Below are 27,476 nucleotides of genomic sequence, written 5' to 3' on the forward strand. Positions count from 1 at the left end.
GTCATTGACAGCATGAATTTTTTCCGACGACCATTCCGCCTTTTTTCCCCTTTTATAATCGCATGAATCTGTGCTTGCACAAAATTTCTGCGAATTATTGGCAGAACATGGGCGCGATGTCAAATAGTCGTATGTACCATATCGTTCGCCGTAAAAATTGCATTAAAAATTAGTTTTCCTATAGTTTGGTACCTGCCGAACTCGTTCGAAACTTTCCCAACAAAGTGCTTAACTGAACGAATTCAACTTTGTAGCGTATATTACCTTATCCAGTAACGCAGTAGCTAAAATAATTCTTGTTTATGGTGAAGAAATAACGAAATTGTGTCTGTTACGCATAAAATATGAATATTTATTTATTATTTCTTAAGAAACAAATTCTCTCATATCAGATATTTTTTCACAAAGAGGAAAGGAGAAAAATTGCTCGAAGAATTACAGTTAATAAAGAAATTAACGTATATGAACCCACGTTTGCATATTCCCTACCGAATAATATCCTACTTTTATTAGAAAACATTTAGAGAGGAGATAGTATAATAAAGGCGATATGTATGGTTTAAATGGCGGAACTGGGATTTACGAGGACGACGTTTTATGTTGCAGGCCTCGTTTTACTCGACAGCACTGAAAACCCTGATCTCTGTGTCTACTGTGATACTGATTGGCCTCATATTTGCTTACCATGCCTTAGAAGTTCAGGTGCGTATAAAAAATCCAATAGGCTCGATGTTACGTCCTTGTAGCGTGCATGTAAACAATCTATCCGTGGACGTTGCCTTCACCAAACGAACGTGGAAAAAGGCCATACGATATAAACCCGTGGCGTTTGCACACACCTGTGGGGTTTCATTTCAGAAAGCGGAACGCGTTGACTGTCTTTCAGAGCGGAAGAAATGTCTTGATCTCGTCTCGCTCTATATTCTAGCGTTCTACCCTTTACTACACCTTTATCGATGTTTCCTGTGTCACGGATGTATGTTTTATTTCTCAAACAAATTGCAAGAAGATTGCTTATTTACTGAAGAAATTGTTGCATGTGAGAATTAATCTATTCGGGTAATTCTAACACTTTTGATTGTCTATTTTCTCAATTAGTATTTAATCGTTAACAAGAGTACATTTCAAGAAAATTAACAGTTGAAAGTTCAAATCGACAATATTATATTTTCTGTAAATATTCTAGAAAGTTATTTCATAAGTTCTCTTGTCTTTTTAGTTTGGGAGTTGTCTATTTTCTTAATTAATATTTCATCTCAAATCGATACAAAATTTCAAGAAGACTAACAGATGTGTGGAATGGAAAGTCGCAATCAAGAACGTTTGCGACATCCTATGCTTTATAAATTTAATGAAAAGAAGAAAGCAAAGTAGCAGTGATGTTTGCCAGCTGAGCGGACAAATTAATCGGCGTGGCTTTTCGAGGGTGATCAAAGAAGTCACGTAGGTGCGTGAAATCGACACGCCTATTAAGCACGCGTCGTGCACCAACCCCAAATTACGAGTTAACGATGATTAATCGAGCAATTGATACAAAACTAATTTTCCGGTTTCCCGCCTACTTTCCTCCTCCTCTCATGATTAAATCTGATTAATGACCGTGAAATTCCATCGACACAAAAGTAATACGAAGCGACGATACCACGGTAAAGTATGAATAGTTGATAGTACGATAATTTGTCGAGTCGGTAAGTAAATGAAACTTCAATGACTGGATGTCGAACGGAATTGAGCTCTCCATCAACTTTCCAACCCTCGTGAAGCAACCCTGATTTTCTGCCTATCTAAATCATTGTCGACATACGGGAAAATTAACTACTTATAGTTCATGACACGTACAGGCATAATCGATATTATTATCGATCTGCTGTTAAATAGGTTGTTCGTTTTAACTACGAAGGATAGACATTGTGTTAACACAACACTTCATTTATACATTTTTTCAATCTATTTATATCGTCGAATTCTTTTTTCATTTAATATCTTGGTTATGAAAGAGAGAATTCCATAAGTTTGCTTAATATTTTTGTCCATTTAGATTCTACAGTTTAAAAAAATTTCAAATAATTTACATATTTATAACATTATGACAAACTATATATTGCTTGCAACGTAATAGCTTGACCACTCAACCTTATGCATTTAAATTATGTTATACTGAAATGCGGTGAATTACAAAATTATTCACAGAGTTCGGAATGTAGAAAAAATTAGGCAGTTACCAATACCTTTTTTATTATAGGTACGTAGTTAGAGTTCTAAAGTAATTGTTATATCATATTAAATATAATGATTTACATACAATATATTTATCAGATCCCATATGAAGAAGTTGAAATGAAGCTTAATTCTTACGAATCTTAATATTCTTTCGTTTTCTTCCAATATCATCGTGCTTGCGTATTCGCATTTCACTCAGATGCCATGAAAATATTCCAGCAACGAATGAATGGTCAGAAACATCTAAAATTTCGTGTATGAACCAACGAATCGCGAATCAGCCGCAGTTACTCGATATAATTCGGACATAACTAAAATAGGGGAGAACCATACGTTTATTGCAAATCCGTACGACAATGAGAGCGACTGGCTCGTTAAAATCGTCGATCGCGTTGACCGACATGAATTTTCATGAAGAACGACTATATTTTCATCCGCCTCATACCACTCAACGAACCGGGCCAATAAGCCGCGATTTTATGGTTCTTCGAATCGCTAGATGCCCGACAAATTTCACCGTTATTAACGCAGACCGTGATTATTTGAAACGGATTCTCTCTGTTTCTGTCTAGTCTATGCATACAGCAGCATTGGTGAGATAATATCCGCGGCAATGCCACCGCTTTTATACCGCAGCATTAAAGCAAATCGCTGTGTGCACTGCCATGCAAGCCGAACACTGTCAACTCGATTGCGAATCGTCAAAATCGTTCCACGTCGTATCGGCGTGGTTTAGTACTAAACCGGGCTAGAGTTACAGATTCCGCTTTATGTCTTAATACAACGAGGTCCAAACGCAACGGCATCATTTTCGAAGGTGCAATAACCATGGTTATACTGCTGGCTGGGTTGTACAGTTTGGTGTTCCAGACATTATGGATCGATTCATTTTTTCGAAACATGAAGCTTCGTTATGGGGAGAATTAGCGAAAAAAGTGATACAACATAGTTTTCAAGAAATGAGTAAATTAATAGAGGGATCAATAATAAAATAAATAAATTTTAAAGGTTTGGTTTTGCTACGAACCCTTCGTTGTTGTTGTAATGGAACACGATCCTACGCCACAAATCTAACCCTAAACCTAATCTAAGAAATGTCGACGTATCCTGTCGTAAGATCTATCGGATCTACGTGACTCTGTCAGGCGCAAAATTAAGCAGGAAAAAGGCTCATGAATTTCATGAAACCGTTAATTTTACGTAATAATTGGTAACTTGGTCGGAAACTAGTTGCTATCGCGATTACGAACAGCGTAGCTATGATAACGGCTGCGTTTTACGTGCCTGAATTTCTATCGAGTTACAGGGAATCGCGCGGTTAACTCGATTGCCACTACGCTCGTGAGAAAATTGCAAATTGTTCACGATGACGAACGCATCGAGGCCGGTACTCTAATTGCGTTATCGTGCGCCGGTGCACGCTTTGCCGGCATAATACCGCGAAACGACGCGATTCCAGCGAAACTGCGTCTGTTACGCGGACTGATAAACGAGATCGAGGCCTCGTAAACCACTACTGGTGAACCGATTCCGCTGATGGGGATGGATCTGCTGGAAAATTGGCCGAGAGAAACTTATTGCAAAATGGAGAAAACATTGAGATTTTTACAAAATATGATACAAGTATATTCCAGAGTAAATGACTAATACTAACCTGTGTAGTAGAAAACAGTGTTAGAGTAACATACAGTGGCATACAATACGCATACAGTGAATTAACATATAAATTGCATACGAAAATGTCAGAAGGAATACATATCATAGAAAGGCCAAAGGAACGAGCAGATGAGCACTATTCTTGGTCAGACACGTATTTACTGAATAGTAGAAACTTGCATAGCAATATATAATATACTGATATTATATAAACCAAATATAAGCAAAATTTGGACTCGAATAAACCATACACTAAAATAAAAACTAAATATTCTCTGTAAAACGATATTAACGGTGTTACTTTCGTTTTTATCCATCGTTATCAAATTCACTCTGAAAGATCATTTATTTCTACATAACTCTTCTATTCAACTTTTTACTCAAAATCCCACTACCTTCACACAAAACACACAAAGAAATTTCTGATGGATAACATTCCTCTAGAACAATATACTTTCGTTTTTATCCATCGTTATCAAATTCACTCTGAAAGATCATTTATTTCTACATAACTCTTCTATTCAACTTTTTACTCAAAATCCCACTACCTTCACACAAAACACACAAAGAAATTTCTGATGGATAACATTCCTCTAGAACAATATACAATTTCGAAGATTCAGTATCGACTAATTTATATGCGTGTCACAAGATTCCTCTGATTTCGAGTATCTGATTCGTCCAGTCGAAGGCAGTTTGCCTCTCTTATCGTAAGCCTGATGAATCCTCACCTGTAATTGATGATAGACCGGTTATTACTGATCGCAGAATTCACCCGTAAGTGGTATAAGCCGTCATAAGTCAGACGCGTGGTACGTTGCTGGTCGCGATAACAGGTCAGGTTTCTTCGAATCCCTATCGGGCTAATCTCTCGATCGTATATCATGCAGAATGAATTGCATTATCGCACGAGCTCGTTTAACAGAGAGAGGGACTCGAATATCTCGGTCAACAATCCGTGGTCAAACGGTACCATTTGCGAAGACTTTCGGTGGAGATTCGCGATTTGATTGATCGATCCGGAAGCCGTCGTGCGTGGGGAAATGTGAAACTGAGATACAGGGATAGTTTAAACGTGTGGTAGAGTGTAATGTATCAGGTGCGTCACGTGGAAACGGAGTGAATAATTAATTTAATCCTACTCCTTCTTGATCTTACTCTCGTATTAACAAATCAGAAAAGAGAATTTCTTGGCATTTTTCTCGAACTTAATCGAATTTTTCTATCATTAAAAAATTGTTCAAGATTTTAAAGAAAATAATACAACTTACGTGTCTTACCTTGCATATAAAGCCAGATTATTTTATGCACAAGAAAATAAGTTAGCAGGCTCTATTCTCAACTTTCCAGAAGATACGATTTCCATTTTAAATTATATAAGCCGAGTAAAACATAACACGATAAACGTAACTAACTCAAAATCTCCCATAGAGAATCTCATCTACACTGTGTTCGGTATAAGTATAGTGCTCCTCCTAATGCCTTAATACAGACTAGTTAAGAAGTTCATAACACTTAACTCGAAAGTTTATAGTACTTAATTATGTATACGTCAGTGCATCTTCATCTTTCTCTATCTTCTACTCGATGAAAAAATTTCAACCTTCATTCAACACTAATTGCACATCACACTTCTTAATTTTCAAACTCAATTCATTTCACGTTCAATAGCAAATTGTAATCATAAAATCACGCGATAAAATCACGACACCGAATCGATAGGGATTTATGGATTTAGTATGTTTGCATGTAACGTGATGCACAACCACCTCGATAGTGAGACGAAGTTTGAAATTAAGAATGGTCTGTTAGCCTGTGTAAACACGGTTTCGACAAAGGGTTGAGAAGCAAGTCAAGCGATCCAGTCTAACATCTCTTCTTGCTGTCAATATTTATCTTGGCTTTTAAATGTTCGAGCTGAGACCGTCCAACTGACGTAACACGCACTGACATTGCGATGGCAGGACGGAAAGCTCGGAAATTTGTAATTGTTCGTTTTGAAACTCTCGATTTAAAATTCGTACTGTTACATAAAAATAAGTGGTTTCTGGTATAAATGATACTTACTATTATTAATTTCTGAAGATATTAATACTGTTACATAAATAAATATAGAAATTTCATAAATGTAGAAATATCTATAATTTATATATGATATTTAATACTAATGTTCATTAATTGGATTTTAAAAACAAAAAATGAAAAAAGATGGTAATTAGATCAGAAAGAAACGAACACCTGCCATTGGCGTTTGTTTTACTGCTTCGACGAGTGGAATTGAAGCTGGCATGATGAATCTCTCGACATTTTGGCAGATAGACAATCAGTTTAGCTGATAAAACAAAAAGGCCTGATCGGTTCACGGTTGTTTCCCCTTCACTGAAAACGCTGCTCTACTTGGAAATTATAATCGCGTTACAGCATATAAGCTATTTTAGTTAGTGCTGCGAATTAATAGTAATTAACGGGCCAATATGATTTTCTACTATAAACGATAAAACGAACTTTGTTTAACCAGCCAACAGAGCGTGTCCTTTAACTAGTTTAACTTTTTACTATAACGATATACCTGGGAATAACTTTGATAATTAAAATTTTAAATAATCTCGAGAGGTTCCTTAATTGGTGATTCGTTATAAGTAATATTCATATATAACTATCGTAATTACTATTTTGCCATTTTACAAATTTCGATGACTCTATAAACAATATTTAATACACTGGTACAGATAATAATTAGCGGACTTTAATATCGTTTTAAATTAAAACAATGTTGAATATCGAACGTTTCTTCCTATCAATATATAGTGCAACATAAAAATTTCATCGATAATATCAAATCAAACTTGTAGACTAGTGAAACCTTCGTGTAATGATGCCAAACGTGTTTCCAACTTCAGTTTAATTGGTGATTCGTCAATTAATGTTCATGAAAGATCATTGGAATTATTTTCTTGTCGCTTCGTTAATATTAGCACAGTTGGAAATTGTCTTAAACTTAAAAATATTCATCATCGAACATTTTTTCTTAATAAAAAGACATTCCTCCCAATGTTCGACAGCGGTACTTTATATAATGTAAAGTGTAATTATGTCAAAAAAATGTCATGGTTTCCGTAGATAAGCAAACGAAGTGCCAACGTTAGAATCACAGGAAACGACGAGCACAAAGAATCGATAAAACTTTTTGATATACTTCTCTATTCGTTCCTTGAAACACAGCAGATGTAATAACGCGCATGACAGCCACTCTCGACCAATCGACCATCTTCACGCCTGTCCATGCTTCGCGTTAAATCGACAAAGAGTGCATGCGAGTGATACGCAGCTCGAATCGACAGTGGTTTTCATCATCTTTCAACCTCTTTTACCTTTGGAATAAGGAAAAGACGAAGTTCCAACAAACCTATATGTATATCAGAAAACTGCCAAAAACATTTATTAGGTTGTAACAAAAAATGTCCGACTTTATTATATCAGTCTTCTAAATCTAATCAGTCTTCTAGAATTCAATGAAGTATGGAAAAAACGCGTAAAATATTGAATATTCCATATGTTATAACTAAACTGAATCTTTAGTAAAAATATTGTAATATCCAAAGGCGGATAAAATACCGAAAATACGGTAGTCGTTATAATATTTATTAAGAGAGAGAGTAACAAAGAAAGGAATAAAATGAAATAAAAGAAAATCATATAGGAAGGGAATATATCACAACGACATAGAACCGCAATTTAAAACTATTCGAACGCACCACGGAGTGAATTTTCCTCTATAAGCATCCCTTAACTCTCTAGAGGTATCCTGGCAATAGCGTATTTTTCCGCAAACCGAGCGACTCTCCCTAAAAGCCTGGAATTCTTTTTCTTAAATCTATGCCAAGAACATGCAGGGTGTAGCAATGCATTATTAAAAATCTAAGAGAATTGGTAGCAATTCCTTCAAGAAGATTGCGTTCCTGTGTTGTTTCAGAAGAAGCCACGAGGAACGTTCACCCGTTTCGTTTAATCGTACCATTCGAAATTGTTTATTTTTAATCCTGGCAAAGCAGGTTCGTCCCACGGCGATCAGAGAATTCCATCGCAATCTCGAGAAGTAAGTCGATTTTCGCCGGGTTTCGGAAACTTTTCGCATAAATCCAGCCAGAGAGAAAACATACGTCAGTGCAAGAATTTGCAAAAAAGGATCGCGAACAATGCAGGCGGAGAATTCACGCCGGAAAATACGATTTCCTTCGCCTTTAAAAAAATACAGAAGGAGAAGATTACATTTAATTCAGTGTGCTGGGCGTGACATCGAGAAAAAGTTACAGGAATGCTAACATCGGTATTCAGAAGCTTAGCTCCATTAGGAAGTGTCCGTTTTTTTTTTTTTTTTTTTTTTTTTTAAAAAAAATTCGTCGTATCAATCTATTTCGTTCGATTTCATAAAGTTTCATAATCGACCAAATACCAAAATTTCCGATTTCGTTAAAAAAATTCGTTCGCAATATAAATTGCGCAAGTATTTATAAACGGTAATATACAGAGTGCAATCGAAAATTATGTAAAAGCAGGCACGAGGCGATCGCTTACGAAGAAATGAGAGGAAAATATGGAATAAAATTTACGACGTTTCCTTTTCGAAAAAAGCAAGTTTGACAAATTAAAAAGTGTACTTGAACGTGGCAAATTCTGGACCAGACAGGAGAAACAATCGACAGGATGTTACTCTACGCGTGACAGTAAGTTGCAAAATGTAGAACAAAATGCTAGGCCAAGTCTTAACAAACACGTGGGAATTCTATTTTTTTTTTTTTTTTTTTTTTTTTTTTAGAACAAGTATCTCACAAATTCTTGTGCTCCCCTTCGCGGCAAATTGCTTCATGCTGCTAAGTGAAATTCGGTGTTTCAAGATTTTATGAGAGGAATTCAGAAACTTTCCGATGTAGATCTTTCTTCCAAGTAAGATATATTTAACATTTTACGAGAGTGATCAATATTTTTTTCAATATTACTAGAATTTCAAAGGTGTAACAATTCAATTATCGATAATCGAAATTCTAACAAAAAAAAGTTGTAAACCTGTTAGAAAAAATAGAATATTACAAATTGTTTGATCGTGTAATAACACGTCACTTCTCACGATACTTTTTACCAATCAAAATTCAGTGTGCGTACTTGTTAAGCTTCGAATTTAAATTTTAGTTTGAAATAAAAACGTTAGAGATTCGTCAATTTTGATTGATCAATACACGATTGATGAGAATATTTTCAACTCTCTCTAGCTAGAAGAATATTCTAATTAATAACCATCGATCATCCGATGAATTTCAAAATATTAATTAAAAATATGTTTCGAATCTTCCAATCGCGATTTTATTGACACAACGAAATAAAAGCGATTCGACAGTCAATTCGAGTTCGAACGTTTACAATAAATTGACCCTACAAAACAAATCTAAGATGGATATCAGTATACGGAGATAAACTATCGGTAACGTAACATTTATTACGGACTTTAATGGGTAGTTTCATTCAATTTGCTCGAGGATTACAAGAAACTTTCCACCATAAGAAGAGTCGACAATTGCTACTATTAGAATATTCATGTCGAGTGACGGTCTGCCACCTCGGGATACGGAAAAGAATGTTTTCATCGACGTTTCAAAAGTCGTTCGTGTGAAGAGGAAGAGGAATTTTCTTCATCCAATAAATTACTTTTGCGATACATCTTCTAATGCTTTTGATTACATTTACTCACAACTACTTTACGAGTAATTAACGACCGTTTAATAAAAACAATTTTCTCATCCGCTCAGATTAAAAAATAGACTTTTATACAAAATAGAAATTTTAGAGTTAATTTATTCTTACGTCGTAAAAGACGGTATATATGAGATACGATATTGGAACGGAGGTTTTAAATAAATATTTAATAAGAGCATCTAAGATTCAAGCTTAAAGGGAATTCAATGGGATCCCCTTGTATTAAAAGGATATTTAAATCGCTTTACATTAAAGCTTTACGAGACGTTATGAAGGAAAATAGCGTATAAACTACCGCATAAAACATACAGGGACAAAAGACAAATATTTTACACTGTAAAGGGATATTTTATAGTGTTTATACAGTACAATGTACTATTGCGTTTTACGCCTCATTTGTCTACTCGTTACAATTAGAGGATCGTTATAGGTAGCAATTAATTAATACAAAATTTCATACCAAAATAATTATTCAGGAAATAATCACCATCTTTGTTGTAATAATTTGAAAAGAGGACAATCATGGTCAGGGATTCAAGTTTTAAGTTTCCAATTTTAAGTTGACTGTGACAATATTCGTGTCGATTAGTATTCATTAACGAGTGATTCGTTGGGTTTTCATTATCCCACTTCCCTGCGCGATCATGTAATCCGAGCAAGCTGTTGCGTAAGTAATGTACAAAATACAGTCAGCGACCGAACTCGATCGTAAATGACGTTTATCGAACGATTCGGTAAGTCAGCGGGAACGTTTTAACTATAGCGGAATCGTACCTTCATTTCGACCTATTTTTCCATAGATGAGGCTGCCATTAAATCCTACCGCGTAATCGATGGAAATTTATCTTCTCAATTCATGCCTATTTGGCTCGCGATTTCTTTCTCACCAGTAGAGCGTCAAGTGCACTCCTTAACTTTGTAATAACTACGTCGAAATGGGTCGAGCCACTTTTTCGCCACTCTACCAAACCACTTCGTAAATTGCCGGGCTGTTTTTGTGCTTTCGCTCATTAAGGGCCAAGGAGTGAAATAATATCTACAAGCTGGTTGAACGTGATATTATTAAAAAGCATAAATAAAATAATATACATGTTATTTTGTGCGGATAGAGAAATTGTATTAAAATTATTGAGATATGTATAATTTTATGTGCTAGACTAGGTTAGATGCGTAGTAGTAATATTTGTACGTGAATATCAGTGTGTGGAAGTATAATATGTGTGTGAGCGGGGTCTCGAGAACAGATGATGAGAACAGAATGTAAACTGTTCAGACGGAAAGAAAGTGCTGAGACGCGCGCAAGTGTGTATCGATGAATATCTTTGAAATCGCTTATCAAATAAATATATAACTATTCTAATATGAATTCTAAGTGTAAATTTAGTGTTCTTATACCATTATTTCGGCTATTAAGATCCAAAATTCTCAACAAAAATATTTTATAGAAACTGCACAGATACCAACCAAGCATTGCGCGATTCACTCTCATGATTTAAACTGAAAGATATTTCATCAGAATGCTATAAATATTTCAGTCTTTCTAGACCTTCTAAAATTAGGATCTAGGTTCTGAAAATAACTACCATCCATTTTTATCTTCTTTCTTTTCTTTTCCCTTTCTCTAAAGATAATGCATGATAAATCTTTTGGATGCATTGCTGAAAGCTTTGACTGAATTATCATTGTTTAAAAAATTTTATCAAAATCATACATTGAAATTATTGGTTCCTTAGATATATTAAAACAATTTGGGAGTATCGATTGCCACTTTGCTGACATAACTTGCTTGGTCTTACTTTGAATAACTAACAATGTTATACCCTTGTAGGTATAATCGTCATCTCGTCAAGGACGACGGTGGTTTGTTACAAAATGCGTGCAAAATTACTTATTAAAAATTCCAATATTACATTAAAATTAAGAGCATATTTAATACCAATCTATATTTCACTAAATTAATGAGAAAATAATTTAACATAGTTTACAGGAGTTTAAAGTTGCTGTGTACTTCTTTGCGTTTGATCCCTTTGTGCGCTTCGTGAATCCACATCAAAGGGAAGACATTCGAACAGCCCCTAGGCTACCATATTAAGATCCCAACTTCCGTTGAGAGACCGCTATTCAAAACCTCGCGATATATCTTCTTCTTCAGTCTTTATCTCGCAGACCTATTTTCTTGCTTAGACGGTCGCGCTCAATGAGTCACGTTACCGAAACTTTCATCCATATTCGACGGATGAAAAATATTTCACCAAGAAAGGAAATTCGATCGTGTCGTGAGATTCTCAGAAACTTTTTCTTCCAGGATGCTCGAATTTTTCTTTCAAATCAGTGAAGAAATTTAAGAGGGCAAAGAGATCTAAAGAGAAGATTCTATTATTGAGAGCGAGAGAGAAATATTGATTTTTCGTCCAACCCAACCGATAGAAAATTCCGCCAAGTCTGGACTTCATGAAAGCGATAAAGACTATCAGTGTAGATAGTGAAATTCCAGTAAAACTGACGCAAACCCATTACACTTGCCGTGAAATGTTTGCAGAAACTTTGCATTCACCATAAAATTAATTTCGTCGATTTCCTACGCGCGATCGACCCGGCCAACGCTGTTGACGAGAACCGACGCAAACATAAATTGTGTGTCGATATCGGATGCAACGATTTGGTACACTCTCTTCGGTGCAATTAAAATCACGTTTTCCAGCGAGCGATTTCGAAAACGTCGGTAATCAAAGAGCGTGAATACAGACCCTGTGAACCAATTTTTTGAAACGTCGATCTCAACACGAGAAAATCGTCGAACGTTACTGCGTACATACGGTCCATATAATTATTTGCTTTGCTAAACATCGCGTTGTTGATTTCCAGCAACGCTGTGATCGCTTTTTGAGTATCTGCCAACTGTATTTTAACGCTCCGTTAAAACGATACATTCCCACGAGGAGTGTGTCAACATTTTTCATAGCTGACTCTTTTACATGTCTATTACCCGTTATCAGATACTCATTTTTCGTCGTGACGAGGCAACTTATTCATTCCCCTTGGGAGCCATGTTCTCGGTTGAATAGGCGTATCCTGACGCGGTTTCCCGTGTTAACCCTTTGAACTTGGCAAGCATTTTAACATCTCTTTCCATCAACTACAAATAACCAGTAGTAATTAAAAAGCGAACAGGGAAATGTTAGAATAATTCTCTTTATCTTTGCTATAATTAAGAAATAGTATTAATCATTTATATATTGGTGTATTAATCCTTTAATTCTTAATGTTGCACTATTAAAAGAATTTTGTAAATTTATTTACATGTTATCCATCTTTAATCTCATAATTTGTATTTGTAAAAAGATTTTTGTTTATACGAAATGTTACATTTATTATATTGAAATAAGGAGAACGCGAGTGAAATAAATATTTCGCGATATTTTATCAATATTCTGTCATTCTTTTGAATAAATATGAAAAGAAGACGAAAATTTTGAATTATTTTATCTTCCCTCGGTGTTTGCCTCGGAGATTCTTCCTCCGCCAACGATCTGTGAAAACCAACTCGAGGGAAGTTCCATGTAGAACGAACGAATTCCTGACGATGTTTGATAACCTCAGCCATTTCCATGCGTTTCAAATCGAGCGTTTCGCAGGTTTACATAAGGGCCAGTCGTAAACCGATTCGATTCTTGCTACGTAACCGGTTCACGAGCCCCGCCTGTAAGAGTAACTAACTAATCCGAGAGCAACGAGCGTTGTATACTGCAAACGATCCCCGTTATTGCAAATTTTAATGGGTACGCTGCACGCGATTCTTCGAGATCACGATAATCTCGTGGGACGGCTTAACCAGGATACTCCGTTGAAATTTGAATTTAATTCCTTGGATGTCCGAGCGTCACGCCTGACGATCTCCACTTTCGCGAATGCTCACTCGATAAGAAGATAATCTATTTTTTCGATGCAATCACGTAGGATTTATATCGAAACGTACGTGTTCGTGTTCGTGTTCGAAATGTTCGTTCGATGCATATGTTGGAAATGAAGCGTTCGTATTACGAAGGATTCTCGTCAATTTTCTTCTTTTTGGTAATTATGCAGTTTAGTAACTTTTCCCAATTCTCCCCAGTTTTTTATCCTAATAAGAATCGAGAAATTTAAGGGAGATCGCTTCTGTTAGAAATATTCTGATTAACATATTTGTTTTGAATAAAAAATTGTATCAAAGAATTTTGATAGAAATCATCCATGTGATACGTACTTATACGCTTTTGGAAATTATCTCTTGTATGAATTTAAAATTTTGTATAAATTTTAACGTTTGTATAATTATAAAGAAACGCGAAATTCAATTACCGAAAGCCGATCTTTTTCATTGTTTTTTTTTTAATGTTTTATGTTTTATTGTTTGTAAGTGTTTTATGGAATTGTGGTTTCACGGATTTAAATCTTTTTATCGAGGCTTCGTTATCCACAGTTTGCGTTTTATCGAGAATGTAATATTCGAATTTTAAAAAGCGGACATCAATTTCCCATGGAATGCACAATAGCGAAACCTTGTTTATGAAATATATGGTGGAAATACGCAACGTATCCGATTGAAAATCTTATCTATTGTATTCTGTATAATGGATTAGGATATGCATATTGTTATGAATTTGATTAAAATCGAAGAAAACATCACTAAACCTGGCTGAAATCCAGGAAAATAATTTTTTCATTTTGCACTGTATTTCCGTGTTCCATTGATTATCAATCAATTCATGGCAGGTAAAAAGCGGATTAACAGTTTTTATTTTTCAGGCTATTGAATTACCTGAAATATTATACACGTGCCTGAAACTTTACTCTCTTTTATATTTGGATGTCCATGCTTCGACTACATTGACGTATATCAATTATAAAAAGATATAAATACAAGTTACCAGCATTGATAGTATTATCTTGCATAATATTAACAAGTTTGGTAATGAAACAAAAGAAATTGTACTATTTAACGAAAAGTTATCTATTAATAATAATATACTTATTACACGTATGTAATTGTATAAAAGTATTTGTAATGTTTTTATTAAGCTTGTACGGTATGTTGTTTGTTCTAATCTACCAGAAGAAGACCATTTTATTTTCGCGAGTCACGTGTCAGAACGGCTACCAGAGATAACCGTGCGTAGAGTCAATACGCAAATAAACCCTTCGATATTCCACAACAACGTAGAAACGTCAATCACACGTCCAGAGGAAAAACTCGTTCCAATTTTCAAGCGAAATCGACAGAAAAAAAGAGTTAAAAGGCAGTTCGAACGCATAGACGTAAGCAGTTTCTAACTCATTCGTTTACAAATATAAACGATTCGAAAACACATTTATTGAACAGTATTTTACGTCATAATTTCCATTTAATAAACCTTGCAATTCACACGTTTCCTGAACTCCCGTTAATTATACAGGCTTGAACTTGCCTATAATTTTATAACGAGTTTCTAGTAAAAGTAATATTTTAATATATTTCGTAATTTTACGCGTGTAACCATTCAATTACTGTAGAAAAGCAGCGATTAATATTTTTAATAATACCACCTTGAATCCACGTCTTTTCTTAATTTCCATAAAATCTACCGCACTTAATAATCGATCTATTCAATATTAAATTTTTAGGAATTTCAGATTTGAATCTAAAAGTAACACATGGAAAAAATCAACAACTCAAACGCATGTCATCAAATATTGTCAAATAAAGAATTCAAAAATATCCCTACTTTTCTCCGTTCTCTACTTTTCAGTTATTCTTATTAATAATAAATCATGGAAAATCCACCCTTCTGTTCATCAGTTAACTGGAAATGATCTAGTTGCTCCAGCAATAAGTACCACGATGTTAAATCATTCTGTTGACCCTAACAGTATCATGTTCAGGCGTTCATTGTTTAATTAAGCGTAATACTAGGTGGACGTTCGGATCTGCGACGTAATCCTCGGCAAAAGACGGCGGAATGTCGACGGAAGGCATGCATGAAAGCCGATTTACCTGTGGTCGTATAAGCGAGCTCAAGTTGTCCTGAAACGATACACATTCATAAGGGAGATCGGCCAGGAGCGCGGTTCATAGTACAATCCTTGCTGTTTCTAGTTTCGTGGATTATTTTTAGGGAACAAATGCGTTTCATGGTTTCCTCGTATATTCAGCCGTATTTGCGCGTTTAATGGAAACATCAAAGAAGTGCAGAAAGAATGTGTTTTCGACTTTACAATTTCTCGTTAATTGCGACGAAACGTTGCCAATTAGAATTTTGTGGTTAGGAATGTTGCCGATCCAATTTGCTCGGTTTCCTGTTAAGTTTGTTGGGTAATTACGGATGATTGCGTTTGACAGAAATGTACAGATCACGAGACGAAATATACATGGGAAATTGAAATATTATCAAGTTATTGGAACAGTTTTTTTTATTAATTGTTAGAGAGATGTGTTTCGATAGACGTTTGTAAACACTCGAAGATTAATCTGCCCTTCTTAGTTGAAATATTTTATCTGCAATCCCGAAACTAAAGTTTTATCATTTGGTTTATTCCAAAATGTGTTTCAAAACATAAACTTGCAAAAGTTTCCATAGCATCGCTATACCACCACACTAGAATTTTGTCCAAGTACAACGAATAAGATTCAACTATTCCAAGGTAATATCGTGAGCTTTAATAGCAAATATAAACGCAGATTCCAAAGGCGAGTATGGAAACCATGATATTTCCTAAGTTTCCAGTTAACTTGTTCAACAACACGAATATTAACGTCACTCGCAAGAAATAAAAGAAAAATTTGTTATGCCACCAAACGAAACAGACCGAATTTTTCGTCCTATGTTTTTATTGAAAAAGAAAGGAATAAGAAGAAAACAATGTTGCCAACGGTCACTCGATATCATACAAAGCTCGTCGACTTGTCCCCGATATTTTCGCTGAAAATTCGGAACGAAACGTCGTACTATGTCATAACTATGTATCGGGAACGTTGCATCGAATGACAGACAGCGTAATAACTCGGCCGAAAAGAAGGTTTTGGGAAACTATGAGACGCCCTCCAAGCAAAGAATGAATTTTCTGACGTTTAATATTTGCGTTGAAACGACAGTTCTTGACCGAAGATTCGACCGTCTTGGTATACTTTGATGCAGCGTCACAGTTATGAAGGCAGATTCTTTGTTTCACGGATCAACAATTTAAATATTTCGTCAATTGTAACTTCCTCTTTTCGTGTCTTAATAGAAAATGTCACGTGTCAGATATTACTTTTGTTCGCCAAAGAACATCTCTACTGTGTTGCGAATTCTCGACTAAAGAGCAACCGGTCAGGTTAAACCGGTCGGTCGATATCGCGTACCTCAAATGACTTAACGCTCAAGGTGGAGGAGGTTTAATAGATCGAGTGTCAGAGTAATCTAGCACTCTATTTGCACTTGTTGTATAAAGGTAACGTTTGATGTTCTGAACACGGCGTTAAGATCTTGTTGAGAGTGAAGTATTTCATCCGCACGGTACGATGTCTGATGATGAACTGTCCTCCCACGTTGCTGATTCTCCCTACCAGCCGTTGAGTTTCGTCCCTTCATCATGCCTTTCCGGCTGGACTTTTTCCGGGGTTTTTCACCTGACCTCTCAGTCATTAGGTTTGCAGCTCGGGGAGGACATGTAATTCGGAATTTCCTAAAGAAGGGAATGGGCTGTCCGTGCCATAAACGGATGACCACTTAAAATTTCGAACATACTCTAACAATCACGATTACACCTTCGTAGCCGGTATACTTTTCTGGTGGTATTACCAAGTGATCGAAGCAACTTTGAGTTAATAAATATTTATCGTGTCTCGACTTTGAAAACAAATTTTAAATGCCGCCATTGTGGCGACATACGACTGTAGAAGATTAATTCTTCTTACTTAACGAAGACGCCCTGCAACGTTCGCAAAGCACCAAACTATCAAACAAACATCAGCAACACCGGTTTCATCAGGATGAAACGCGAAACTATTATTGACAGAAGCAAGTCACGTAATAGGACCGAGCACACGTTTCTGTTGAATTACCAGTTCTCAATGAAACGTTTCCTCGTTACAAAGAGAAGTAAGAGGGATAGGGTCCGGGGATAAATAGGGAGGCGGAGAAGCGGTCTAATTTTAAGCGTCGAAGTACGCGCCGCGCCATGTAAACGAATGAGAACGAGGTCCGCATTTCCTAGTGGCGAACGCTTGGATTTGAGCCTAATGGCCCGTTGACCTTTCAGCACCTGTTGATCGCCGTTTATCAACGATTTGCATGCGCAGATTTGCTCGGATCACCTGACTTCGCTCGGCGAAATGAAAAGCTTATCCTCGAGCAGCGCGTTGATCGACGTAGACAATCTCTCTGGAAGCGTGATGCGTCGCGATGTCCCATGATTCGTAGCGAAGTTCAAATTTATTGATTTTCGATTCGCTACCGGTGCCTCGCTCTGTCTCGCTCTTCAACCCTTTTCCTCGTCTCTCTATCTTTCTGAATCCCTCGCTGCTCGAGTTTCCTCTCGTTATTAGGAAATTGAGATGCTCGATAACTAACAGTTGCCAGAATTCTCATCGATTTTTGATAACGATGAAACGTCCTGTAAACTGAAGAATTTCAATGGAAAACCTCGACGATAGCCTTGAAAAGCATGCAACAAGCCAGAGATGTTAGTTGATGACCAATAGCCGTCATTGAATCGCGAATGAAGAGGTATAAGTGGAATTGGAGAGAAGTTGAGAAGGATTAATGGCTTCATGCTTGATACAGAGAGATTAATGTCTTGCCTTTGATCGGGATTCCAGGTTGACTTATAGCGTGTTTCCTTTTCATAGTAAGAATCATTGATTCGTAGAAAGCTGTAGATTAATTTTTTTCACTTTTTTAACAGAGGCTGTGATTTTGTGTGATATTTTAAGAAGGCTTCCGTTTCCTTGCTCTTATCCTGTGTCTTCAAGTTCGAAACCCGACGAAGTTGTTACGTTGTTTGAATTCCGCTGCAAGTTCTTCCGGCCGACATTGATTATCGTGAACGTTGGAATATTAAGGGTGTCTGCTTGAATACTTTAAGCATGTAATTAGAATGATACGGCTAAATTGAAAGAGAAAAGGAATTGTGTAGACAATGCGGAAACAGTCTAGTTGTTTAATGAAATTGAAATATTTTATGTAACAACATCGATTAATTATGTTCTTTCGCGTTTTATAAAATGTTATATTCAAGAATTATATTGATACTTATTATCATTATACATATTATATTGTATTGATATTTCGTCATATTTATGGATAAACTTTCGTATGACTTCATCTTCTTCTTATAACAAGAGATATTTTACAACTAAACTTTTTACGAATGGTTTCGTTCAGTGTACACCGTCTTATATTTTTACAATGAGCAGAGCAATAAACTGCAACTGTTGGTGCTACAAAACGCAGAATGGCTAAAAGTTGAAGTATTCCCTGTGATGATAGTAAGCCGGTATCGTGTTACAAATTGACTGTAAAATGCAGAACACACTTGCCATGCCAAGGGTGAAATCCAGTGACAAGGAGCTCTGAAATACGAACGCTCTCTCCGTCACCCTGGTGCAACCTCGCTACGATCTCTTCGTAACTGTCGTAATTCGTTTTATCGATACCAACTGGGAAGATTGCTCGGGCGAAGAACAGGATTTCTCGAACCATCGTTATCCCACGAACGAATTATCTCTCGTAAAACACAAGAATCGATGCACTGCAAACATTATCGGCAATATTTCGTGAGGTTTACGACGGTTGTTTTGTCACAACCTTTCTTTGCACCTTTGTCATTCTAGTGAATCTCTCCCTTAACGCGATATCTTGTAAAGAAATTTCTTTCTTCAAAGAATTTCGAATCGTTTTTTTTTTTTTTTACTATTATTATATTTATTATATTATTATATATTTATTATTATATTATTATATATATATTTATTTCCTGTATGAAGGAATAAAAGAAGAATTTTGCATAGAAGATTTCTTGGTACCTAGAATTTTTGGATTCATTGTAAACTTTTTCACTATTTTTAATCTTTCTCTTTATCTCCAATTGTTTCGTTCTATCGTGCTATTTTCCAATATCGAATATCGAATAAAAAAGACAAAATCACTTTTTTACATAAAAGTATAGAAACAATTCTATACAAAAAATGTCTTTATTCCAAGAATTTCAATGTTTTCTAACCGTTTTCATTGTATTTTTAACTTCTCTGCTTATTTTTATACTTTTTAGCCTGTTTTACCATATCCAGTATCAGACACGCGTTACCATTAACTGGAAAACGAGAAATCTATTTTCTGCGTGAAAGAGTAAAAAGGTATAGAAAAATCAATCCAATCGATTTTCATCTCTTTAACTGAAACCGGTTTGTACATATTTCGCTCTTTTAAAGTAGTAGTCTGCCTTCGATCTTTTCGATGCGCTTAACCTTGAGAGTGAAATATCGTTTGCATTCTCAGCGCCTTTTACCTGGCCACAAATTCCCCTTTGAGCCGAGTTGAAAAGTAACGACAGGATTAAATATTTATCCTATCGAGCGGTTCGGCAAGTCGGTGATATCATGTCGCATGAGGATGGTAAACCAGGGTATAACGTCACCGTAAACTGGTCACGAAAAAACGGAAATCTCGAGAAACGACATGCCAGCATATAGAAAAATACAATGTAACTTAACTATGCTTTTCATCGCTGTGCATCTTGTCATATTATGATAATCTCACTCGAAAGCGTCGAGTTGCCTGCTAGGCTCCAGTGACGCGTAAATGATTGAATGATGTCTCAAATAACATTATTTGTATCCTGGGTATACAATATCATGCAACAAATCTTATAGTTAGAAATAAAACAATATTAAAAGATGTTAAAAAATGTTATAAAATACATGTTTCTTTTTTAATCCTACTGAAATATATAATTCTTATTGAAAGTAGTAGAAAGGAAACTTTTTTTTTAGAGAGAAACTTTTTTTAAAATTCAATATATGTCAATCAATTTTATATTGCCATCTCCACTATTTTTATTTGATTTTAATATTAATATGTATGTGTATGTACATATATGCTTGACTCTTTGTTGAATATTTCAAAAGTATTGATTTTTTATTGTTACGAAATTCAAGATTAATAAAAACAGCTGAATTTCGATGCAGGTTTCGGGTTTAATTTAAAATATAAATATAATGTAATTTATTTTTTGCAGCAATTAACTAGATAGGTAATTTGTAAATAAATAATCTGAAAGATTTGCAATCCGAATGATCAGTTAATTCGTTTTCGCTAATTAATAGAGAAAAATTATCATTATCCCCATAACCAATTATAACGAAGGATAATTCTTTTTGTCAACAGTTGTTCATGATCGATAACTGCGCGGACGATTGGCGGATCGCGATGACCTGGCAGAGGATCGCGCAGATTTCACTCGAGTTGTTAATCTGTGCGATCCATCCGATCCCAAGGGAAGATTATTTCCTGTGGACGACCAAGCTGGCAAACAAGGGCGGTAACATCGGTTCGACATGGGTGCCATACGACGTCATCCTATCGTTGCCGATGTTCTTCAGACTCTACCTCATCTGTCGCGTTATGCTGCTGCACTCGAAGCTGTTCACGGACGCCTCGTCGCGCAGCATAGGGGCCTTGAATCGTATTAACTTCAACACCAGATTCGTCCTGAAGACCCTGATGACCATCTGCCCGGGAACCGTGTTGCTAGTCTTCATGGTCTCCTTATGGATCATCGCCTCGTGGACGTTACGCCAGTGCGAGAGGTAAAACAATTAGAATTTATTTTTATTTTTAATTAGTGTTTAATTTCGTATTACATATACGTAATGTTATTGGCCAGACTTTAGGAAAATATACGTATTACATGCGAAACATCAATATTATAGCAATCAAGAAAAACAAACTATTCGATAATTAGAATTCTTTTCTTTTGAAGTTAGTAACTCTCAGATACAGATATTTGTGAGTTCTCATTATCCTGGTTATAAACTACACAGACCTTTATTTTTTTTTTAAACCAATATCGCTTTAATTCCATACAATATTTTCCACAATGCTACGTGATTTTACAATCCTTCGATCGTTCCTCCAATACTAACCGATAACAAGAACATATAAATCGACTAATGTATTGATAGAAGATTACAGAAGAAAATTTGTCGTCCTTTAATTTATATCTTGCTACCACAAAAATATCCCCTTTTATATTTTTACCATTGTCTTCAATATATACATATATATCTTTTTTTTCAGAATGTTTTGAAACTTGGATTTGAAATATCGAAATATTTTATAAAACACGTATAATATACGTATAATAAAAGTATTCAAATACAACTTTCGTGAGCCAGTGTGCATAAATATATAAATTAAAAAATAGATCCATTGCACATTTCATAATCCATACACAATCTGCGAACATTGTGAGACCATAAATAACGCATACAGGACAAACACGTAGATCTTGGCGATTAACGTTCGAACGTCAAAGAGACTGGAACGTAGGGATCGGTAGTTAAAACGACAATGAAGGATTTACTACAGGGCTCGAAATTGCCGGGCCGCGTATAATTAAATTCTCCTGTAAATAGCGGAGCCGATTTAGGGAATCGTAAAGAGCATCGAAACGATCAATCTTGCGGGCCAATATAAGACTTCGCCAGTCTCTCGCGCGACTAAGCGCCATACCTTTAGATTTTTTCTCTTTTTCCTTTCCCGTCGTTGCTCTCGATAAAACCTTCGTTCGACTTTTTCCTCTTTCCTTCCCGATGAATAGATCTCTTCCAGTCTTCTGCCCTTAAATAAGACATCCACCGACTACTATCGTTCTCTCTTTTCCTTATCTCGATGCGTCTGTGCCGGACGAAGAGGAGACGAGTTAAATTTTCGTCCATGTATGTATTGTCGAAGCTATTCTCTCTTTCTATTTCTATTTCATTCACGATCCTCTTCCTGAGGTCGATGCCTGCCTTCGAAGAAAGGATCTTCCCGATTCTTTAAGTTGGATGCCAATGAAATTTTCTGAGAATTTATAACGCTGCTTCGACAAAGACACGTTCCGGAAAGATTGCAACAGAAGATTCGTAGAAGGTGATAAGATTTATATATAAAATCTGTCTGTTTGGTGAAGTGCTTGTTAACACGTTCAATGTGGATCTGTTTGGGAAACACTTCGATACATGCTGAGCACTTACTTAATTACGAAAAATGTAATTGATCGGTTTGGCTTCTGAGAGATTCATATTTAATAAGAAATCACAAAATCTATCAATATGATATATCAATATATCTATTCGTAAAGCTGTCGTTCATGTAAAGAGAGAATACATTTTTTTGTGCTTAGAACTTGAAAAAGGCCATTTTGTTCTATTGCTGTCTTTTTCGTGTTACTTTTTCCTTCATTACCCTTCATCTCGTTTTCCCAAAGTCCGAGTTTCTTCCGGAATTAGAATTTTACACACACGATGCAGGGTGGAAACGAACCTTTTCCTCGAGATCCACCGACTCGTTTGTAAAAGGAGCTCTAATGGAAACTCTCTGTATCTTTTTATTTCCATGCGTGCAAGGCAAAGATAAAGTCGCGTTACAGTTTTTACTTATATTTTATCATGATCGTTGTCGACGCAAAATTCAATGTAATAAGATATCACGACGAAATAGCTACACGATGCACTAGATAGACATTAAATTGTAATATTCTCTTTCTTAAGTAATATGATGATTTATTAAGCAACGTTCTAGAAAATAATTCATTTTTAAAGATAACCTTTGCAGATATCTAAGAATTTACGACTTTTCAAGTATATTACTTTCTTAATAAACTGTCAACATTCTTTACCACTGATATTCAGTTGCCAATATCGATGGCAGATTTTCGTTTTAGAGCAGTAGGCATTATCATCTTCTTTCGGCAGGTAATCTGCTAGATCGTGTGCTTCCTTTCCCATTTTATGGTCTCAGCCTGTCTTATCTAGTACCTTTAACGCTTTTCGATGCTTTTAACGATGAGAAATGTTACGGCCAATAGCTTGACACTTTTCAAGCTTTTAAGATTACCCGTATTTTTTACCGCTGAATTACACGCCTCTGTTGTCATACTTTTATGATTGATCTTTATGTCCAACAATGATATTTTCTTGCAGATTATTATAAAACATGGTAATAAGATTCGACATATTTAACGAATGAGATTTGATCTTCTGTTTAATCCAATTTTATCATTCGCTCGGTTTAATGAATTTCATATAATCATTTTTCATTAACCTAATATTTTATTCTAATATTCAAAATAAATTGGAAAATGGACATTTCATTACTTTACTTGGAGTTTATTTCAATAATTTCAAACTGAATGACAATTTATTTTAACTATACGCCAGAAACGTTTTGATCCTTATGTCTACCTTCCTCTGTCAAATAGGTAGATCATGCAGTCGTAATAGTGCAAGAAGTCTTACGAAAGCAACCACTCAATTACGTTTTCTTCCTCCATCTGTCTCCCATTGAGGCATACAACGTACCACGCTCGATTTCGAAAATCCCACATCTCGTTCCGCCATCTTTCCATCGTTTCAATTATTTCGAGAGGGAACCGTACTTTTGGCGAAAACACCTCACCGCGTAACCCAATTACGTGCTTTAATACCGACCGTGCTAATTAAAAAAAGTGCTTCAATTGATGAAGCGAGACGGGGGTGGAATCGCTCTTAATGGCGTTTAAACATGTTACGGCGAATAAATTGGAAACGTCGCAGATAAGGGAATGTTGGCATTAGTATAATTTGAAAAATTCTTGAAAACAAAATTAATAATTTGACGAATTAGATGGAGAAGAGTTGCAAAGCTGTAATATATTTGTATGCATATTTCAAAACAATCTCTTTTATCTCTTGACATTTATATCTACTGTATCTTTTGTTTAATCACAACAAAAAAATTTGCCTTTTTCTCTTTCGCTTTACATACATGAGTATAAAAAGTATTTTTGCGCAGAATATTCAATCCAATTTCCAATAAACAAAATGTCTAAAAAATATAAATCATTGAAGATATAAGAATAAAATCGAAGAATGGAAACTAAAACGTGATTGGAAACTAAAACAAACCGTGGGATTGTAGGTCTAGCGACATCAAAACCAAAGTACCAAATATCGGTCGATGAATCTGCTTCGATCTCTCGAGTACAGGGATCGTGCTCCGAACAAGCAGCAAAAGAGATCTCGCCCTAAAAGGAATCTGCTGTAACACTAACTGTCCCATTAGAAGAGTTCGGTTTAACGACCAGGATTAGTCGAGGCGCGTGTTATTCTCATGTCCCACCCTGGTTAACGATTTCCGATAATGAATTTCATGGATTCGACCGGTCGAAGAAAAGACCTCGTTTGCTCGTGTACGCATTTTAACAAACGAGATTGAAAGCGGCGGTGTTATTATCATAACAGGCGCCGTTAATCTTTCGGGACTTTTTGTTCTCGAGCAGCAATTTAACTCGAGTAAATGCATTTGTAATTCGTTTTTTAATTCAGCCTCTTGTCATGCAAATCACAAGCGTATGCATCGCCTGGATGCGGTTTAACGGTTTCGAAAATCGAGCTTAAGCAATTAACTGGTTAGAAGGGTCGCGGAATAATGGTGGTATTGTAAGGATATGCTCGTTAATGTTGCGCGTAGTTTTGAGAAGTATGAGGGAGAGCGTCATGAAAAGAAAGTAAGAATAGATAGGGATACATAGCATTGGAAAAGTTCTTATCGATATACGTTCATATCACACAGGCTCATGAAAGTATAGTGGAAATATAATATATAGGGGAAGAAAGGTAAAGAAAAGCACGAACTTTTCTTTGAACAGCTTTAAAGAATAATTCTAGTGTCAGACTTGTTTGAACGTTGTCAGTATTGTCTTTGCGTCACATATAGTTTCTGCGTTGAACTATGGTCTCTCGACTATAGATATTTATACAACTTCATATTTTTATGAAAATTTTATAAAAACATACTTACTTGTTTATTTCGGTACACGTAAATTTTCTATAAATGTGTAACATCCGCTGTCTAACAATAATTACTTGTTGTACCTAATGAAGCTTTATAATATTATAATATATTTTAATTATATCTTTATAATATAATATTATTACATATAAAGAAACAATATTTTTTATGCAATATAATTAAAATATAGAAAGAAAATGTACGATAAAGTGTAACACATCATGCGACTAGGAGAATGGTAGTAGCGTAAGTGAAAGTAGAGTAAGACCATGCGTAGTCAGACTTGTTTTACTGACTCTCAAGATTTTAATAAACGACGATCTTCCATAACGTTTCCTCTTCCTATATTATATTCTTAGCTATCTCAGATTAGCTAAAACTTCAAATATCTTTAAACAATTTTATACAATACTTTTAAGGCACCAACTTATTAATATATTCTTTGCTATTAAATTTGCACTGGAAAACTGTATTATTCCATCGGAAGTGTCTTTGTATTAAGCAATTTATATTAAGCTGAAATTTCATTGTTAAATAACTGCACTGACGCGTCAATGGCAATAAACGTGTTAAGGAAAAGAAAAATTCCAACCTATACGATATAATTTTGAACTATTTTTTGGCACTGAAATCAGAATCAGTAGTGTGCAGTTATCTCTTAACGAAATCTCACCGTAATTGCGAATGAAATAAAGTATTTAATGAAACATTTAATCGTCGAGTGATACGATTATTTATCGGAGCCTAATTTAAACGTCGACTAATATTTTATCATGTTTTTCGTTTTACGGCGGCAGGTTTCACGACGAGGAGCACGCGAATCTCCTTAATGCTATGTGGCTCATTGCTATCACGTTTCTGAGCGTCGGTTTCGGTGACATCGTGCCCAACACGTACTGCGGTCGAGGTATAGCCGTTTCTACTGGAATAATGGTAAGGCCAAGATCCAAAATTTAATATAGAAATTCTCGCGAGATTTGCATGCACCTACCGCATTTCTCTAGGGATAGCATGTTAACTAAAATCTTTCATAGATTTTGATAGTAAATATTAGACTGAAACCATAGTTGTATTACAATATGGAAATTCTCGCAAGATTTACACATCTATCGCATTACTTTGAGGACAGCACATTGAAAGAGAAATGCTATTGATCGTGTCATAATATTCTATTATATTGTACTATACGTAAAAATGATGCCTATAAAGAATAAAATCAATGCTGTTCGTTTTATCCGTAATACTTTAATTAAAACACTTGTCTTGTCAAAAATAAGCAAGTGTCTGAATATTTTTCGCATTTTTAAATACATCAAAAACATTTATTACGTATATTTAATATTAAAATTACTAAGACAATCAAAATAAGCGACTCGTTATATTTCATAGGAATTTTATAAATTTACGATAATATGTTTGCTCGCTTCTCTCTTTGCATTGCACATTTTTCATTTTGATTCTATAAATTTATGCTTTAATCGTTGGCAGTTCGTGAAACGTAGATTCAAATCTCTTTCGTACAATTATAACAAGAAGATGCCGATGAAATCTGCACGGGTTCTCGTCAAAAATATTTAATAGAAATTTCAACATGTTTCGACAGTACAAAGGGAAAGCAAGTGCTATCGATCGCAGCATCGCGCCAAGTGCAGTTACGATGCATTCGAAGCGACACTTTGTGACGATAAACGCGACAGCGTGTTCCAATCTCTCCATTGGGAATGCGCCTGGTTCCTTATTGTTACTGCTCACTGTGACTGATGCTAATTCACGGATTTGGAATCACTCGTAGCTGCGAATCGTTAACCAATTTAATAGTCA

General features: G+C 35.5%; 1 protein-coding gene across 1 annotated transcript in view; it reads left to right on the forward strand.

Annotated features, from left to right (window-relative positions):
* The window catches only part of LOC100745626 (small conductance calcium-activated potassium channel protein-like), a gene marked incomplete at its 5' end in the record, with an annotated part of 64,896 nt that overhangs the window by 28,310 nt on the left and 9,110 nt on the right, over positions 1-27,476 (forward strand). Inside the window, 3 exons of the mRNA XM_033321801.1 lie at positions 607-702; positions 21,006-21,427; positions 26,453-26,588. Of these exons, the coding sequence (XP_033177692.1) occupies positions 607-702; positions 21,006-21,427; positions 26,453-26,588 (654 nt within the window). The remainder of the gene's footprint in view (positions 1-606; positions 703-21,005; positions 21,428-26,452; positions 26,589-27,476) is intronic.

The sequence above is a fragment of the Bombus impatiens genome, unplaced genomic scaffold (assembly GCF_000188095.3).
Source record: "Bombus impatiens unplaced genomic scaffold, BIMP_2.2 scf_0498, whole genome shotgun sequence".
NCBI lineage: Eukaryota > Metazoa > Arthropoda > Insecta > Hymenoptera > Apidae > Bombus > Bombus impatiens.